This window comes from Athene cunicularia, assembly GCF_003259725.1.
Source record: "Athene cunicularia isolate RWA chromosome 3 unlocalized genomic scaffold, athCun1 chr3_part1, whole genome shotgun sequence".
In the NCBI taxonomy this organism is placed as follows: domain Eukaryota; kingdom Metazoa; phylum Chordata; class Aves; order Strigiformes; family Strigidae; genus Athene; species Athene cunicularia.
In genome coordinates this window covers 91,979,479-91,997,619 of record NW_020799097.1, presented here as the reverse complement: position 1 = coordinate 91,997,619, position 18,141 = coordinate 91,979,479, and the positions used below count along the sequence as shown (strand labels likewise).

At 36.3% G+C, this 18,141-nt stretch overlaps 1 protein-coding gene across 1 annotated transcript in view; it reads left to right on the top strand.

Moving 5' to 3' along the window:
* Positions 1–17,787, top strand: part of BTBD9 (BTB domain containing 9) — a 125,385-nt gene extending 107,598 nt beyond the window's left edge. Inside the window, exons 11-12 of the mRNA XM_026844895.1 lie at positions 6,525–6,603; positions 11,363–17,787. Of these exons, the coding sequence (XP_026700696.1) occupies positions 6,525–6,603; positions 11,363–11,554 (271 nt within the window). The 3' untranslated portion in view covers positions 11,555–17,787. The remainder of the gene's footprint in view (positions 1–6,524; positions 6,604–11,362) is intronic.
* The last annotated feature ends 354 nt before the right edge of the window (positions 17,788–18,141 follow it).

The following is an 18,141-nucleotide window of genomic DNA, read 5'->3' as shown; positions in this document are numbered from 1 at the left end:
TTGCTGTTAATCAACTATTCCATTTGTATGAAAATACATATAATAGAAATATCTTATAGTTTGTTGTAGGGTTGGCGGGGGGGGGGGAAGTCTTCAAAGTTAACAGTAGCCCACTAGTTGTGTTACCAGGTACATTCATGTGTTGGATGATTTTTCATATTTTTGCTATGGGACAGAATAAATGTGCTATCCATTCACTGGGGAAGCATTAGACATTATATACGGACAAGTCAACGGAAAGGTCTATATCCTGTCCCACAGCAAGGCTTTGCACTGCTCCCTTCATGAGCACAAAGCTTCCAGAAAGAAGGTCACCTTAACTCGCCACTGCGGAGCTCGTCTTACAGCTTTGGAAGGGTAGGCAGTTCCTGCTCCGCTACCCCTCCTGTCTGAAGACAGGGAGCATGGTACCAGATACGCACCACCAAAGCTATTCCTGGAAGTCAGAATAGCTTTGGGGAGTGTCAGACTGCCTGCCAGAGATTGCATCTGTGTTGGTGCAGTGCTGATGACCCAGTGTTGAAGAGTGGCGCTGGTGAAGCCGCACCTCAATTCCTGTGTTCAGTTTTGGTCCCCTAACTACAAAAAGGACATTGAATTACTCGAGTGTGTCCAGAGAAGGGTAATGAAGCTGGTGCAGGGTCTGGAGCACAGGTCATACGGGGAGCAGCTGAGGGCACTGGGGGTGTTTAGTCTGGAGAAGAGGAGGCTGAGGGGAGACCTCATCACCCTCTACAGCTACCTGAAAGGAGGTTGCAGAGAGCTGGGGATGAGTCTCTTTAACCTAGTAGTAAGTGATAGGACAAGAGGGAATGGCCTCAAGTTGTGCCAGGGAAGGGTTAGACTGGATATTAGGAATCATTTCTTTACAGAACGGGTTGTTAGGTGTTGGAAAGGGCTGCCCAGGGAGGTGGTGGAGTCCCCATCCCTGGAGGTGTTTAAGAGTCGGGTCGATATAGCGCTGAGGAATGTGGTGTAGTTAGGAACTGTCAGTGTTAGGTTAATGGTTGGACTGGATGATCTTCAAGGTCTTTTCCAACCTAGATGATTCTGTGATTCTGCAAACATCAGGAGCAAAAGCTGTTGGTCATGAGTAAGCACAACAAAACAACTAATCCTCTAGGATTGTGCAAGCTTTTCTTCTGCATGTCCTCTGGTGGTACGCAGAAGTATGTAAGATGAACGTACAGGTCAAGTTACTCAAGTTCACAGCCTCTGTTCACCAGCACTGCCATTCCCCAAGGATGTATGTGTGGGTATTACATGAAGAGTTCTTGACACAGCGTAGAAATTTGACTCATGTCACTCTGCCAGACAGCTGTCAGCAAATTCCCCATAATTTCATTTTAAGTAAGATTTTTAAATATAAACTTTATTACTGCAAGTACAGAAAAGACCATTTGTTGAAACTGAAATAATGTGTGAGCAAGGTAAATTATGTAAGTACATGGCTTATGCAGTACAAAAATGCTATTGAATGCCTACAGTAGCATGTGGATATATTTGAAAATCAGTTACTACTTTTAGTTAGAAAAATAATTACTACATTCCACGTTACTATTGCTCAATTTAACTGTATTTTAATATTTTCTTTATCTAATATTTTCTCTAAAACAGCAAAAATGTCAGCACTGAAGCTGTGAAAGCAGAGGTTACTCTATGGAGTCTGATGTTAGAAGCTTTATAATGATGTCAGAAAGTTGGTATAGACTTCATTAGTTCTATTTTATGTCAGAATTTTTTTCTAATAGGTCTGCTTTATGAGTATGGTATGGTTATCACAGCTTGATGAATGTTACATGTAACAGCTTTCTCTTTTGTCTTACATCTTTGGCCTGAATTTGGTTTCAGCTATAATCAGTGTTGCTCTGGTGATCCCAGTGTGGTAGTATTTTGTAGTGCCAGTGGCTCATTAGAAAACTTTAGTAAAAGATAAGCTTCCACTTCTTAATTTGTTCTTTCTGGAAGAGAAGAAAATAACAGGGAAGGGTTGCTATTTATATCCTATTATATGTAGTAAATCTTTAGAAAGATAGCAGCTTTTCATAGAAATAACTAGGCAAAGATTCCAAATGCTGAGGAAAGCCATTGAATTCTTTAAGAGGTGAATTGCTATTTTTGACCTATAGATCATTTAAGCAATAGCAAGTTATTGTTACAATTTACCTGGACATCAGTATTTCTTTCATTCTTCTTGCAGTAAAGATAATAAAAATATAGAAAGAAACATGAAAGTGAAGAGGGTTCTAATGATTGTCGTCTTCTGCTGAATAGAATATGGTGAAGAAATTGTGGGATGCACAAAGCCATTGGGTTTTCAGTGACAGCTGTTGCTGTTGGAGAGATGAAAGCACTTGGCCCAAGAGTCTGTTTATATATTTGAGCAGAGAAAGTGATTTTCATTGCAAGAAACTCTGAGACAGGCAGAGTCAGAGAATAAGAGAGCAAAAGATAATTATCTAAATTATGTTCAGGCTATTATAGAAGACGAATATAGTTAAAATGTAATTAAATATGACAGGCTTACAGGATGCAAGCATGGCTTTGGAATGCTAATCATCAATTACTGCATCTCCTTAGGGGAGTTGGGCAGAACAAGAGAGTTTAAGTCAGGTGGCTGAGGTGAGATACAGAGTGTTAAATAAAACACCTTAGGACTGTAACAAGGCTAATTGCTTTTGGAAAATGGACCTGTGGTATCAGGGGACCTTTGCTAGCCAAACAACTTGTAGTGCTGCCTTTCAGCTTGAGGACCCTGGTATAAATCTGAATAGGCTGCTAGTCCCGAGTCTTCTCTTAGAGATGTAAACCTCAGCTTGAGGTAGTGATTATTTCTGTTGTAAAAGTGATGACCAGAACTGCTTCAGATTAAGCAGCAAATCTAGAATGAATCAACCAGTAAGACAGGTGTGAAAGAAAAGAAAAAAAAAAAAAAGGAAAAAAAAAAAACAACAAACCCAACAAAAAGTCAGCACTTCCTGAATATTTAAAAAAGCTAAACTCTGAAAAATCAATTTGTTATAGAGTCACTAGTAAGTATTACAGATATACAGAAAGTCCAAAGACAACAATGTCGGTTTATGGGAGAAGTAAGTTCTGATAGCTTCTTTATGATCGTGTCCTAGTTAAAGAAGGTGAAAATATTGCCACCAGCTTGAAAGATCTGTTTGCTTGGCATATGGAGAGTAAAGATGAAGAAATGGCATCTATTACACGAAGTATCTAATACCAGACCAGAAATTAAGTGCCTTTGGTATGTTTTAATGCTGCTGTTCCTGGAAAATAGTGACTTATGTATGAAACAATACCAGAGCTAAAGTTTTGAGAAAATTTTTGTAAAGACCATCAAAAGCGATTTTTGAGGATAGAAGGACTGTCTCTTGTGAGTAAAGTATAAAATAAGCACATACACATGGCATGACTACAAAATAATTTGTAAAATAAAATTTCTACAGAGAAACTGAAATTATTACAATAGTACCAGAAGAGATAACCAGTAGTAAAAGAAGATAATTAAAAAGAAAATTAAGGCTTACCTGTGATGTCTTTTAATTTAATCAAGAAACATCACTGGACAGTTGTTATATCTTGATACATAAATAGAATTCTTAATGCATTTGTTATATCAGCAAAAAATGCAAAAAGTGGGCAGAAACGCCTTGAAAATGTTCTGTCAGTAACCTTTCTTCCCCTATAGTTACACCACATAAATTATCTCTTTGCTGCATAATTATATTTGTACTGGAGAGGTATTATTTTGTATATATCCATGATCTCAAATATTCTGTTACAGTCAAAATCAGTGCAACTTTCTAGTGAAGAAGGTTTGCCTTGCTTATTTCAAGTGAATTTTTCCAAATCCATTTGTATTGTTTTCTAATGTGTTTTTTTCCATTTTGCTAAGGAAATAAACTGAGACCTAATTTTCTCATCCCATCAAGTACTAGTTCTCTAGTAGCAATATTCTTGAATTTTAAGAACTCTTTGAAAAATTTTATGTAATTTTGACTTTTTCCAATGGAAAAGGAATAAAATGGACACATACCAAAGCAATAAATATTCTTAGGACCAAATTCGTTGGAAACCTCCCTTAAAGTCTTGCATCCTCAAGAATTTACTTAAGAATTTGCTACCATGTTTTAATATTATTAGAAGGGTATTAATATTATTAGAGGGGTAGTTATAATCCAATCCTAATAACAGCATTATAGCAAGAAGTAAGGACTTGTAGTGCAGTGGGTAGTGGAAGAACTTAAAGAGCTTCCTGGAGGAGCTGATCTAGAAGTATGTTGTCAAAAGGATCTTCAGAGGCCTTTTTCTCAAACTCTCTTAGTATCTGTCATGCTTTTCAGCTGTATCCCTGAATAGATGTCAGCTTCCTTGTTGTCACTTCATATGACAGACAATGGCATTCACTACCATCTCTGGAAAATCTGCACTGAACTCTTGCAGTGTGTATTTGACCGGTGCTCAGAAGTACTATAAATAAATACAGATCCAATGTATATTCTATTTTGTGATCCCTAATTAACCTATTTTCTTGTCACAGCACACAAACTTTACCTGAGAGGCTAGAAAGGCATAGGCTGTTCCTAACAGCCTCTTTGGGATTTCAAACTCTTTTATTTAGAATAACTTTAGAATATTATCTACATCACTAAAGAGGGAAATCTGATTTTTACATCATCACTTTCCTTACATAAAGTGTGTGCATGTAAAAGTGAAATCATATGCCTAATGCAAACTAAGGCAATACTTTGTTACGAGAGGTAGTGTTGCAATCATCTGATTGTCCCAGACACTCCTCTCTGGGACTCTGTACTTCAAGGTAACAAGTTACATTTGGCCATGAAGATTAACTGACTGGCTGTATTAGAGTAATATAAGAAGAAATTCAAGAAGAATTGTTCACCTGTTTAGGAAAAAAAAAAAATTAAATCATAACAATCTATGAGATCTTGAGACAGTCATCAAAATAGTCTATTCTTTTATTTAGAGCTTGAAGAAACAGCCTGAGCTTTCAAATAAGAAGGACATAGCCACATGAGGGATATAAATAAACCATACCATTAGATAGATAACTGCTGTTCCTCTGAGACCTGACACAGACTGCACCTTTCTATTATGATGAGTAACTAATTAAATCCATTACTTCATGCAGTAATGCCAATAAACTACTTGAAATTAGGTCTTGATTGGTCTTACAATCTTCTATCAGCAAATATAATCTGACAGCAGTGATAAAAGTAATAGTTGACTAAATTAAACCCAGAAATGTGTTTGTGACAAAGAGGTTTTCCTACTAAGGGAAAATTCAAGTGCCTGAGAAATAGTCAGCAACCAAGCTTGTCTATACTGCCAGGCTTTGGGGTAGTCTACTGGGGATGAGTGTTCTTTTACTCCAGTTTTGCTTTGGTTCCTTGTTTCTTATATGAACACTTCTGAAGGTATTCTGAACAAGTTCAGGAAACCTATACAATGTTTTTCTCCCGTAGTGAGTTAATCAAGTTACACTTAACCACATTTTATTTCTGAAGCCTTCTGTGATGGAGTCTAGTTTTGCTAAAAAGTTACATTTTGTATCTAGCTTTCATGTTTTATGAATATAAAATAATTCAAATTCTAGTGTGTTTCAAGTACTAATCTAGTGTGGTGGAAGACTGGCATCAAAGTGGAACATCTAATTCCTATTATTCCTTTTGTTTCCTCTGTTTTACTATCAGTGTGTTCTCTAAACACAAAGATATGGTAGGAATCAGGGTACTTTGCCTGATGTTCATTGGGCTGCTTGGGGTGTTGTACCTCACTCAGACCAGAAGAGTATGAATGAGGAAGGAAGATTATAGTGGTCACAATCCACCTCTAGTGTTCTCAGTCTAGCCCAAAAAGTTACACTCCAGTTCCAGGAGGGGGTTCTGTTCTCCCCACTGCCTCTGTGTCAGGATGGGGAAATCTTCACAACCTGAACTGTGAAGAATGCTTTATGTCAGTCATAATTTCCTGGAAGGACCTTGGCCCACACAAGAGAAGCTTGGCTTCTCTGCCTCCACTACTCCACTTAAAAGTGGGAGTTTATTTGAGGTTTGGGGTGGGTTTTTTTACCCTAGAACTGTAATTTTCTTTTACCAAGCTCTGATGATTTCCCATGAGTAGGTAACAGATGAATGCATTTACTTTTATTTACCTGATCTTTTGTTTATCTAAAATAGTCAATACTAGTCAAGGATTTTAGACTTTGGTTCAGTTTTTTTCTGTTAGCATTTTCTTAACTTTCAGCAATAGTATGAGATTCCTGAATACAAATGATAGTAGTGTAAAGTATGTATGGAAACACATAAGCAGAGTCAAGGCGCTTAAAAATGAACAAGGAGTGCTGGAAATTCATTTGATGAAAAGTGTTTCTCTATTTGCCCTATTAAGCGATAATAGTATGTACTGTCACTTGAATGGATTCTCTGTATATTTTACTGCAGGCTGTTGTGACAGTGTTTAATATTTGCATGTCTTTCTGGACTTTTTTGTAGATCCTGGCAAACAATCACTTTTGATAAACAGCCTGCATCTTTTATCAGAATAGTTGGGACTCACAACACAGCTAATGAGGTAAGGAACTTTGTAGAAAACCTATATTCTTCATGAATATACAACAGCATGGTTTTTCATACCTTACAGTGAAATTGATAATGCCTTCTGAAATGTACTTCATTTTTTTTCTCTGTCAATCTATCAAAATAAGAATGAATGCTTTTCTTATTTGAATATTTGTGCACTGTGTTATCATCTTTCCAGATTTACAGAGTTGAAGGGCTTTTGCCACTGTGGGGGATATTTTGGGATTTTTACAAAGTACAGTAAACTGGTTCTGGTTTTCACCTTTGCACAGTGCCATCAAACATTCCTACTGGGTTTGCTTTTAAATTATTTCTTATTTTAATGAATGATTAAAATACAGTTTTAGTGCATTAGAGAAAGGTGTACCATCTCCGATTACTTGGTTTTATCACTCTTATGTTATCTTGTTAATGAATAAAACATAAGAAAAATCCATTCTTCATAGGAAAATCTTATTTGTGTAAGATTCTCTTGTAATTAATTTTCATACCCCGTGAATACTGCAGTTAACCAGTAGTGGCCAAAGCAAGAGATTTTTTTCAATTCATTTTATACAGGAAAAATATATTTTGCCCTAACCAACCAAGTGCAGTATCATCCTCTTTTTGTTTACTTGTGCTTCTGCCTTTCATAATTGTTCTTTATTGTCTCAGATGAAGTCCAGATTTTACAGTTGACTTCAGTGAAATAACTTACAATAACTGAATTTAGGAATGTATATAAATCCTTTGAGATTAGGACCTTATGTGACAGTATTGTAAAAAGCACCAAAAGCTGCTGCTTCTGTGTGGATGCATGCATGTCTACATTCTACACATATAGTTCACCACAAAACATTCTACTTTCACACTTTACAACGAACTTTGGTTAGCACTGTTAAATTTGTAGTAATCAGAGTTTGTCAACTTTATCAGTATTGGGAGTCAGGATTTCCAATCATATTTAGTATATGGGGTTGCTGGTGCTTAAGCATTGAAAGAATTATCAAATAGCATTGTTTATGTCCAGCTTTAGAGCAATTACTGCAGACACACGCACCACCAGATGTCAGCAATAGTTCTCAGCAGGTAGTTGGAAAGAAGCTGACGAGCAACAGAACTTTTTTTCCTAAGCACTGTTTCATCTGTTGTACAGTTCAGTCTTAATCAGTGAGTTCATGTAGAGAGAAGCTGTCTCCAGGGTTGTTCTACATGCATGAAGGTGGCCTTTTCCAATACTAAACCATATAGACGGTCTTGTTTGCTCTCATGTCAGTCTTTGTAAGTTCTCATCTCTTTATTAGAAAACTTAACAAATCAGCCTACAAGAAACATTACCTCCAAGTTTTAATTCTTAAAATTAGCTTTAAGCCCTGAAGGGTAAGGGGCTTTTAAACATAATTCTAATTTCAAATTGGTTACTATTTCCAAAGAATTTAATATCCTGTGTAGTTATTTACATGGAGCAGTGCATAATGATAGGAAAGCTCAGCATATGCAAATTGAGGTTACAGGTATTCATGTAGTGAATTGGTGGAACTACAAACACAGGCTGCTGTTCTAGGTTTTTTCCTCTTGTCTTTAAAATTTTTACCAAACACTTTTTTTTTTTTCTGAAAAAAATTATTTCTCCTGAAGCTTATAGAGGAAGAATGTTATCGGCATGCACATATTACTAGATTACATTGTTTCAATATATATTAAACAGACGGTCCGTAACATTTTGTCATAAATTCTCATTTTCCAAAGAAGACAGCAAGATATTTTTCATACTTCCAATTTAAATAGTAACACTGTAATCAAAGTCTTGGTTTGTTCTGCAGACTCAGTAGTCTCTTCAGTAAGAAAACAAGCAGTTTCCAGAATTACTTGCCCATAGCTGGTTTTACTTTATGTCAAAGCATTCCCATTTTAAACAAAAGATGCTAATGTTGACATATTCTCATCAAGGAGTTTACTGTAATAGGGACCAAAATACTCCCTACTTGTTCTACTAACACGTATCTTTGAACTTTGAAGCACCATCTGAACTTTCCAAAGGGAAGAGTTGATTTTTGGAATTGCAAGAAATCCCATAAAATTTCTTCCATTTTGTGAATGATTTAATCTTCTAAGCTCATCTTTTTCTTTGCCATGTTTTCCAAGTTTTGAAAGACATAATGTTCATAGACTTTTTGACCTGGCATTTGAATATTCTTTGGTATGTTAGAACATGATAGAAGTGTAACTTTTTGGTTTTTTGAGCTTCCAGACATCCTATTTTTATAAAGAAAATTATTATTTTTCCTTAGTCCTTGTCATCATTTGTTTGTCACACAGGTCACCTGATAATTTGACTGTGTAAGTTTTATCTTGTTATTTTTCTTCAGTATTACTGACCTGGAGAGGACACTTGGTGTGAGAGCTTTATCTTACAAATTACTGCACCAATGTATATGTACTTGGCCTTCCTCCTTTGTATGTTGGACTTTTCTTAAAATGTCCATGAGAAGTATAACATGCGTCATTAATCAGAGGATGATGCTGAACTGTCATCTCTGCCTTTTGAGAGAAACACATGCAGGATTGTGTGTTTTAGTAATATCCTTCTGAAATACATAATTCTAATATTGATGAAGCAGATGAGCTCAATTGTACTTCTCTGTCCTCTGCTTCTTTCACAAACTGTGTTCTCCCTATATTGAAGTGGCAGAGTAACTGAAAATAATGCTGTAAATTCACAGGTTTGTTAATGTTCCAGATGCTGAGCTGAGCACTGAGAATTTAGTATGAAGGAACAGGTAAAAATGAAAGTTACAATTTAAGAATTGGGTACCTCGGGCTTTATAGACTAGCGTTAGCTAAATTTCAGTGGTATCCATACTATAGCATACTAAAGCATGCATCTCTGTGTGAAATAAGCTTTAAATGAGAAACACTGTTGCTGTAGGATACAGTAGAAATACAGAGTCTTCTGATTTGGAGACCTCCATCCCATTCATTAGACTGTGCTGGCTTTCAAGGAAAGTAGCATTTTACAGAGGTGCATTGATGAGATAATGTTCTTTTCTGCAAATCCTGATGCTGATAAGTGCAGCTGGAAAAATGACAATAGCTGTTACTTTAAAAACATGGGATTGGGATGAGTATAAAAGGGGCTTCTCAAGATGTGTAGCTCAGTGCAAAAATTTCCTTCTCAAGAACTGTAACAGATGGAGAGAATTCATGCCACTGTAGAAATTAGTTCAGCTTTAGAAGAAAACTCACCCGAAGAAATGCAGAGAAAAACCATTTTGTGTACATGGGGGGGAGTAAGAGTGTAGATATGTAATCCGTTCATATGTGTATATATAAAGGCATAGTGATACATCTTCATGTGAGCATGTGTGCATATATGGAAATACAAACATGCATTGTATATATCTGTATAAAAAAACCTGCAGGAATTCTTACACCAAGAGGCACAAGAAAGTATAATGGGTATTAAAAAAAACAGTGACTCTGAATTTATTTTTTTTTTTATTCATTTCATGCATGCTGTCAGAATTTGAATTAACTAACTACCTCATCAGAAAAGACCCAGGGGCTATTGCAGACGTCTGCTCACTGTGCACTTGAGTATGGATGGTCAAAAAGAGTAATAGGAGTTTTGGTTGTATTGAGGAAAAGATAGAAAATATAATACTCTGTAGTCTTGTATGAATATATAGTATACCCATGTCTTGTTTATGGTATTTGATTTTGCCCACATTAACTTGAAAGGGTCTGGGAAAGGGCAGCTAAAATCATAAGAGATTATCTTTATTTGTGAGAAGAGGTCTAAAGACATGATCTACTTGCAAGAAGAATGATAGAAGATGTCATAAAAGCATACAAAATTAAGTTAAAACAATTTTAAAATTCAGTTGTTAATATTAATCAAGCTTTAGCTATAAAACTACAGTGCATGAGAAAATAGCAAATTTGAAATCGTATAAGAAAAGATTTATTTGTTTAGCATGTGGCAAAGCTGTGCAATTCATAGCAATGAGAAGTGTGGAAAGAAGTTTTGTAACTGTTTTAAAGACTTCCTTCCCCTTCTCCCAGGCACTTCAAAAACAAGTAGAAGTAAGAGTAAGTAAACTAGAAAATAAATCAGAAAAAAATGCTTAAACAGGTGGTCCTCTTACTCTAAGGTACAGTCACCTGTACAGTGGTCCCAGGTATTGTTTGAAACATCAGAAAATGATCACTGTTTGAAGTACAGTATTTTATCTGATGAAGCAGCAGCCTCCTTGGACACTCTGAATGCCTTTCTCCAGGGTATGTCTGTAGAGCTACCATTGCTGTTACAGCAGAGGGCAATCTTGAAATAGAATCATATGGGTAATGATTTAAATTTCAATTCTAGTCTGTATGAACTTTCAGTCTTTTGAGGAAGTAATTAGATCTAAGATACTAATATAATTGTTATTGTCATCCAATAGCATGTAGTAGATACTTATTCTACTTAGCAAACAAAAAAAATAATTTACAAATATCTGTATCTCCTTTGGAACCATCTTTCTGATTTTTAGTGCCATATGTAAAGTTTGGTATATCTTGAAGGCCTTCTCTTGCTCCATTTGTATCACTTGATAATGTTCATGGCCCATGGGCAGATGTTTTTCACCTCATGCTGAAACATTCTAATTTGACTAAGTACTTTGGCACTGATCTGGCCTGCAACTTCCATATAGACCTCATCTTACTTTGATCATGCTTTTGCCAACATTTAATTGTTTTGCTTTATCTTCATTTTTTGTTCTTTCCAGGTGTTTCACTGTGTGCATTTTGAGTGCCCAGCACAAAACAGTACCCACAAGGATGACAGTAGTAAGGAAGTGACAACAGAGGTGGGGACTGGTGGACAACAGCTTGGCTCTCGCCCTGTTCGAGCTGCAAGCACTAGTTCCCTGCATTCCCCTCCTGGATCCACCTCGCGTTCACATGCTCATCAACCATAAAGAAGATTGAAAGGGAGCTTTTGCAGCCCTGCTGACATATGAAATTATTCAGAACCTTCTTGTGCTGGCACCTTTTCTTTCTTTTTCTCTGTGAACAAAGGGGACCATGTCTGAAAGCTGGAAATGCTGAAATGGAAAAGGCTTTTCCCAAGGACATGAAGAGACTGCTTCACTCTCCTCAATTTGTTCAAATCAGGCTGGTCTCGGAGGGGGGAGAAAATAGGTCGTCAATCTTCATCAAGTACCCCATTAACACCCTACCTCTCTAATCTAACCAAGGCAAGGAGAACAGAAGGAAATAAAAGGCAGAGCTACAGTGGAAATCTAAAATTACCCGAGCAAAATGGAAGGCATATGAAATAAGTATTTGTTCCCTGAAGGCTTCCATTAGCAAAGAAAATGTTTATGGAACACATCAGTCCAGAATATATGTTATTTTTAAAGTTATTCTTCATTCATATTCCTTTGTAACTAGTAATTTGTTTTCTAAATTGTTTTGACTCTGTATTCCATTTTGTCCCTTATTTTTGGCTGTAGCAAATGCTGTGCAGTAGATTAAGGAAATATCAAACATGTTTACCTGCTGAGATGCAAATTCCCTCATTCATCAGTGGGATGACAAGAAAAGCCTTCATGATACCAACGAACTAATTAATGGATGCTATATTAATCTTGACCTCAGTTGACTTTTCAAAGTATAAAATTCTAATTTCTTGCACTCAAAATGGAAATTCCTAAATCAAGCATCCATCTTGAAAAAAACATATTTTTCAGTCCTCAAGATGATTACTTAAATTTTACCTGTATTTCTAAGAAAACTTGCAACAGATCATAAAGAATATTTGGTTTAGAAAAGTGGAACTGCATCTGGTTGCTGACAAGCAATTGTTCAGAATACAAAAAGAATAATTTGCAGATTTTTTTTTTTCCAAGAAAAAAAGTTTTACAGTCTGGACCTAAAAATTCAAGGGCTGTATGTGCATAAAGTTTTCTCATAATCTTCATAAAATATGATGCTTTTACATTATATTGTAAAATATCTGGCTCTTACTTTACAGTCACAGAATTTGTCAGTCATCTATGTCTGTCTGGATTACATTGCCTGCTATTTTGCTTATACTAAGTGTTTCCACGCTGATGATGATGCAGTCTCTTACTCTCCAGATCTGTGTGACTTTTAGGAAGAGCTCCGTGTTGGTCTTTCAGTATGGGGCGAAGTGATGTTGCATTAAGTCAAATGCTGATGCAATTGGCAAAATTGATTAGGAGAGTTGTTCCTCCTCACAAAGTATAATATACTGGAAATGTCAGCTATCCAGTTTTATGAACTTGGAATTTCCTGTGGTGACAAATAGCCTTGTCAGAAGAAAATAAAGCTAGTGTAGGATAAATACGGTTTTCCTTTGCCTAACCATAGTGATAAAAAGAGTTATATCAACATATCAAATAGTATGTTAATTTATCACACTACTTACTTTGAAAGAATTTCCCCGTTGGATACTGGCTGTGCTAAAACCAGGAAGAAATATAACAAGTTGTAGCACTGAATCAGTAGAAACTTTGAAGGAGAAAAGCTTCCTTTTTCTTGTTTCAAATAAAATTGATTAGGCTTTATCAATAATACTATAGCATTTTTAATTGCCAAATTGCAGTTGAGTTCTGACATTTACATACTGTCCCTCCCTTCCCACTGCTGTCTTCTGACTTGTGAATGTCTGTCGATGAAGGTGCATGCCCATGGCATTATATATAGCTTATAATATGTGCCACACTGCCTCAGACAGTCTGGAGTTCTGAGGCAGGATACTGCTCATGTCGGTCAGCACCTAGTCTGGGGTGCTGATTATAACAGCCTTTGGAGCATGAAAGAATTGAGATCAGCTACTGGGGACACAACTCTCTTGTTTAAGGTTCAAAAAGTTGGAACTTTTCTTTTTTTCTTTGAAAACTAAAACCAGAAAACTTTTCCATTCTGGTTGTAATCCATGCTGGAACTACTGAGATGCATGGAGCATGTCTTGTCTTTGGTAGATACGTGTCAGTGATGGTATTTCTTTGCCATTTGATCAAACAAGTTTGCTTTTCTGAAGCTGTGGAAGAGCAAAGGGCATAGCTTCCTAGCTGTTAGTCTTTAGTAGTCACCATTGCAGAGAATGTTTAAAAAGAATTTTTTAAAAAGTTTGTGCTAGCTGTTGTGAGTCTAGGCTCTCAGAGAAAGAACAGATTTTCAGTTCGTAATCTTTGATGTGCACAGTTAATTTTTATGATACAAATATGTCTTGTAGACTGCCACCTACTGCACATCTTTTTGATCCTGTCCTGTGACTCACTGTTGAACAGATTTGTCTGTGTATTTCCCATGACATTCATTCTCTGTCAGGAATCTGAATAAACAAATCTGAGATTCCCAAGACAAAAACTATGAGGTCCTATAGATCCTTCAATTCCCCACCCTCAAAAATCAATCAAAACAAAAAATAACTTTATATTATCCCTTCATACAGGTGTGGAGAAAATTGTAGTATTAGACTATCCTTAGTTACATATGGCCTTTCACACAGTCTTTATTTTTTCTGCTAGAGTTACTCTTTGAACTTGTCACTGGGGGGAGTCCAATGTGATCTCAGAGCTCCCAAGCTTTTAAGACAAGCCCTGCCACAACTTCACATTTTCTAGTGGGAATCCTTTACCTTTTTATTCAAAGAAAATAACGTTGAAATGTTTAAGGGACCTGAACTCTGCTTGGTCTTCTAACACTACCCACCAACAAACATCTCTATCTGTATTGACTAGTAAGGTCTCTTTCTTAAATATTGTGTCAGCAATGCATTACTAGTGTCACGGAAAGATACCACACAGAACTGATTTGTGATTTGGAGTGAATGTTCTCATTCATTCTAATTATTGTCTGTATTTATTGATTCCCAATTTCAGATGTAGTTCTTGTACATTCTTCTGAATTATTTTTTTTTTTTCCTTTCCGTGGAAGTAACTTGTGCTGTTAGGTCTTAATATCAGAGTTTATCAGAGTGATGAAATATTATAATTATTCAGAACTGTGTTATCACTCGTATTTTATTTACAACAGGGGTAGAGCAGAACTGACCAAGTATTCATTGTTTTCTTGTCAGAAACTATAAAATAGACTTGTTGTTAGATTTCTACCTGATGGAACTAACTATATTGTCACTATTGATCCATTATTTCTATTTAGTACTTTAGTAACTTTAAATTTCCCAGGCCTTGTTTTCTCAGGTTTTCTTCCATAGGTTGAATTCAGACTTAGGCTCAACTCCCATGGAGCTCAACAAAGCTCTTTCTAAAGTCCCTTTATTTAATTAGCTTTATTCCAAGTGCATTTAAAAGATTTTTATTCATGGAAATGTATGGCCAAATATCAACTCCTTAAAACTGATTTATCCATCAAATTTAATTCCTGAAGTGAGCAAAAGTTGTGCGGCTGTTTTCAAGCCATTGCCAGTCGGCTCTAAAACAAGTTCAAATGTCATGTTTAATGAAATTACAATGAGAAAAGTTAATCCAAATCTATTGTGAAAGATAATACAGAGGAGGACTCACCAATTTTGTTAGAGAAGGAACTGTTCTTCATTGCAGTTTCCTTCCTTTAGGGCTCCATTTCTTTCTTTTTTTCCCCATGAAAATAATTTTTTCTTGTTTGTTATGACAAATCATGAAAGAGCTCAGTGCTTCTCAGCATTGCTGAAAAAATCAAATTAATTTAATCCATCTTCATCTTTACTAATGATAACATTAGAGAATTTTCAATTTAGTATGTTCAGTTGATGAGTTGGCTTCCATGAAAGAAAGCAGAAGATGTCTGCAGTTGTTACACTCTAAGTAAATTAAGTTTCCCAACCATGTGCATGCAAATATCTACTCATTATTCAGCAATGTTTTGTACATCTAGAGCCAGTGCAAAAATTAGAAGACAAAGTTAATGCCATTCTTGTCTGATTGTTGTCAGTAGTTCTGGTAATACAGTGATGCCCACTCAGAGACACTCAATAAGAAATCAGATGTGATTTTACAGAAAGTAGACATTCTATATGCTGCATTTTTCTGTGAAAGTATTCATTGGCTTATATTTTGACAGGTGTTAATATCTTGATAATTTTGTTGTTGTGGCTGGTGTAATCAGCAAATAGTCAGAGCCAGTAAGAATTAATGTATTTAAGAGTAAAGGTTAAGGCTTGTATGTCATGAATCCAGTTGCCAGAGGACTAAACCGTGCTTCAGAAATAACAATTTGCACATCCCAGAGGATGCTTGAGGCCTGGTTCCCATCCCTATCTCTCGGTTAATGGTGTATTTAGGTCGGAATCCTTAGCTGTCTCTGAACTAATTGTTGTAGTTGTCAGCTGTACTAGTTAACTCAGATATGTATAGAAGCTCCACAAAGCTTTGTTCAGGATACAGAAATAAAAGTCCTGGGTCAAGTTTTAAGAGTACCTAAATATTCATACATATATGTTAAATTGAGCTAGTAGCTAATTATTTCGCTAGAATTCAGAACAGGTTCCAAAACTAAAAAAATTCTGTGCAGGCAGGTGTGAAATGCTACCATTGTGGTACGGCAGGATGCTCACTCTGGTTTATGGTTGCTTAAAAAGTGCAAATGTCTAAACAAGGTGTAAGTGAGGAGGTCCAAAGCTGGGTTTTCCCCAGTTGTTAAGTACTGCCAGTGTAACTGTAGAATTCATCTCAAAGACAGGTGTGCAGTTCCAAAGAACAGACCTATACCTCTTCTAGCTACCTTGTATGCTATGGCTTGCAGTGTTTACGGAGGGAGCCTTCATATGACTTTTGTTAACTGCTAAAAAAAACCCTGCAGACTTTTCTTTGGCCCTTCACAAGCTTTCATTGCAAAGCTTTGGCTGAGATAATGTCAAAGTCCTGCTTGTGTTCCATGATAGAATCTGGGTCTGTGTTTGAAATTGCTTACTGGAAAAGTAGTTTTAAAGTCACCCTGTAACTATTCTTAGATAAAGCCCAAGTTAAAAACTGTAGTATAATACAAGGAAACTGCAGGTATCTGTCATGTACCAATTGACTGCCAATACAACTAGTTTTATCATACTGTATGTGTTTAATTACTATGATATATACAAATGGTGGGAGTGAAGAATCAGCTCCACACACCCTTGGCATTAGACATTATCACCCAACCAGACATCAGAGAATTACTACTTCTTCCATTCCTTCCAGTCTAATAGAATAATACAACTCACCGTTTTGGAAAAAAAAAAAGAAAAAAAAAAAAAAAAAAAAAAAAATTGACTCATTACATAAATGTCATGGAATTGAACTTCAGATTACTTTGGCTAAAAATCTGAGTGATGATTTCACTCTGCACAGTGTAAACATGCCTCTCCAGTGGCTCCTGCAACTTTAGACTGTGCGCTATCGTAGAGGAGAGCTGCACTGTTGGTGCAGTGTAAGTAGTTTTCCTCATTGTAACTTTTGCTCATCTATTTCGTATTTGTCATCTTGGCACATGTGTTCTCCTTGTGCAGATACTCATCCTCGGTTAAAAGAAGGTCGCCTAGTTTTCTTTATTTTCAGAATTATCCAGTGACTCCTGAAAACTAGCAGATACACATCAACAACCTCAGTCTATATTAAGTAGTCTGAGGAATTTACAAAACCTGACCTGTATGGTCTTTTACAGTAAATGTTATGTGTCCAAAAAGTACCAGGTAACTCCTGAAATACCAAGTTGGCAGTATTACTGTTCAGATGAGGGTTTGTGCATCTAAAACAATGTGCCATGTCATCCAAGTGAATAGTTATTGCAGCTTGTTTTTCTAGAGAAAGCAGGGAACTTGCACACCTACCAGAAATCACTCATTTCCTTCATATCATTTTTGGTCTACATCACCTATCTGCTGTCTCTGTACTCCTAATATGTCACTCATTTGAAGAGGTAAATAGTTTGAGTGAATGTTTTTATGCAGTAATACAAAGTTCATGGGACTTAGGTGATTAAATTAGAAGCATCACTTATGGCAAGACCTGGAGTTGCAAGGAGCAGTTTTGAAGAAAGATTGGTATGGACTTACATGTGTGCATCTGTGCATGTATAGCTAAGAAAATGTATGTGTTGCCTAAGTCAAAGTGACCGTTTGCAAAGATGTGTTCTACATGGCTTTTTTTAAAATTTAGGGAATTTTGTTAAGGAATCTGTCAGTCATCTGAATATGAGCTCTAAAAAATGAGAATGTAGGGAGAAAGACTTCAGTAGCTTTTATGGTGAGAGCAACACAAAGATACGATTCTTTTGGTCTAAGCTTGTTTTGTGTGTCTCCAGTCCTCTCATATCTTACTTTTTCATACATGCTTCCCCCAGTCTGCCTGTTACTCCTTTTCTTTTCCTCCCTACCTAGCATCATATCACTGTTGCTGTGGTATTCCCTGGAACTTTCCTCCAAATTGTGATACATTAAGGATTTTTTTAAATGTATTTATTTTTACCTCTTTGCCATATGCTGAATAAAATATCCTCATCCCCATTCATTCACATCAGACTTTAAAGCCAACTACTCCTAAGCTGTCAGGTGCTAGTGAGC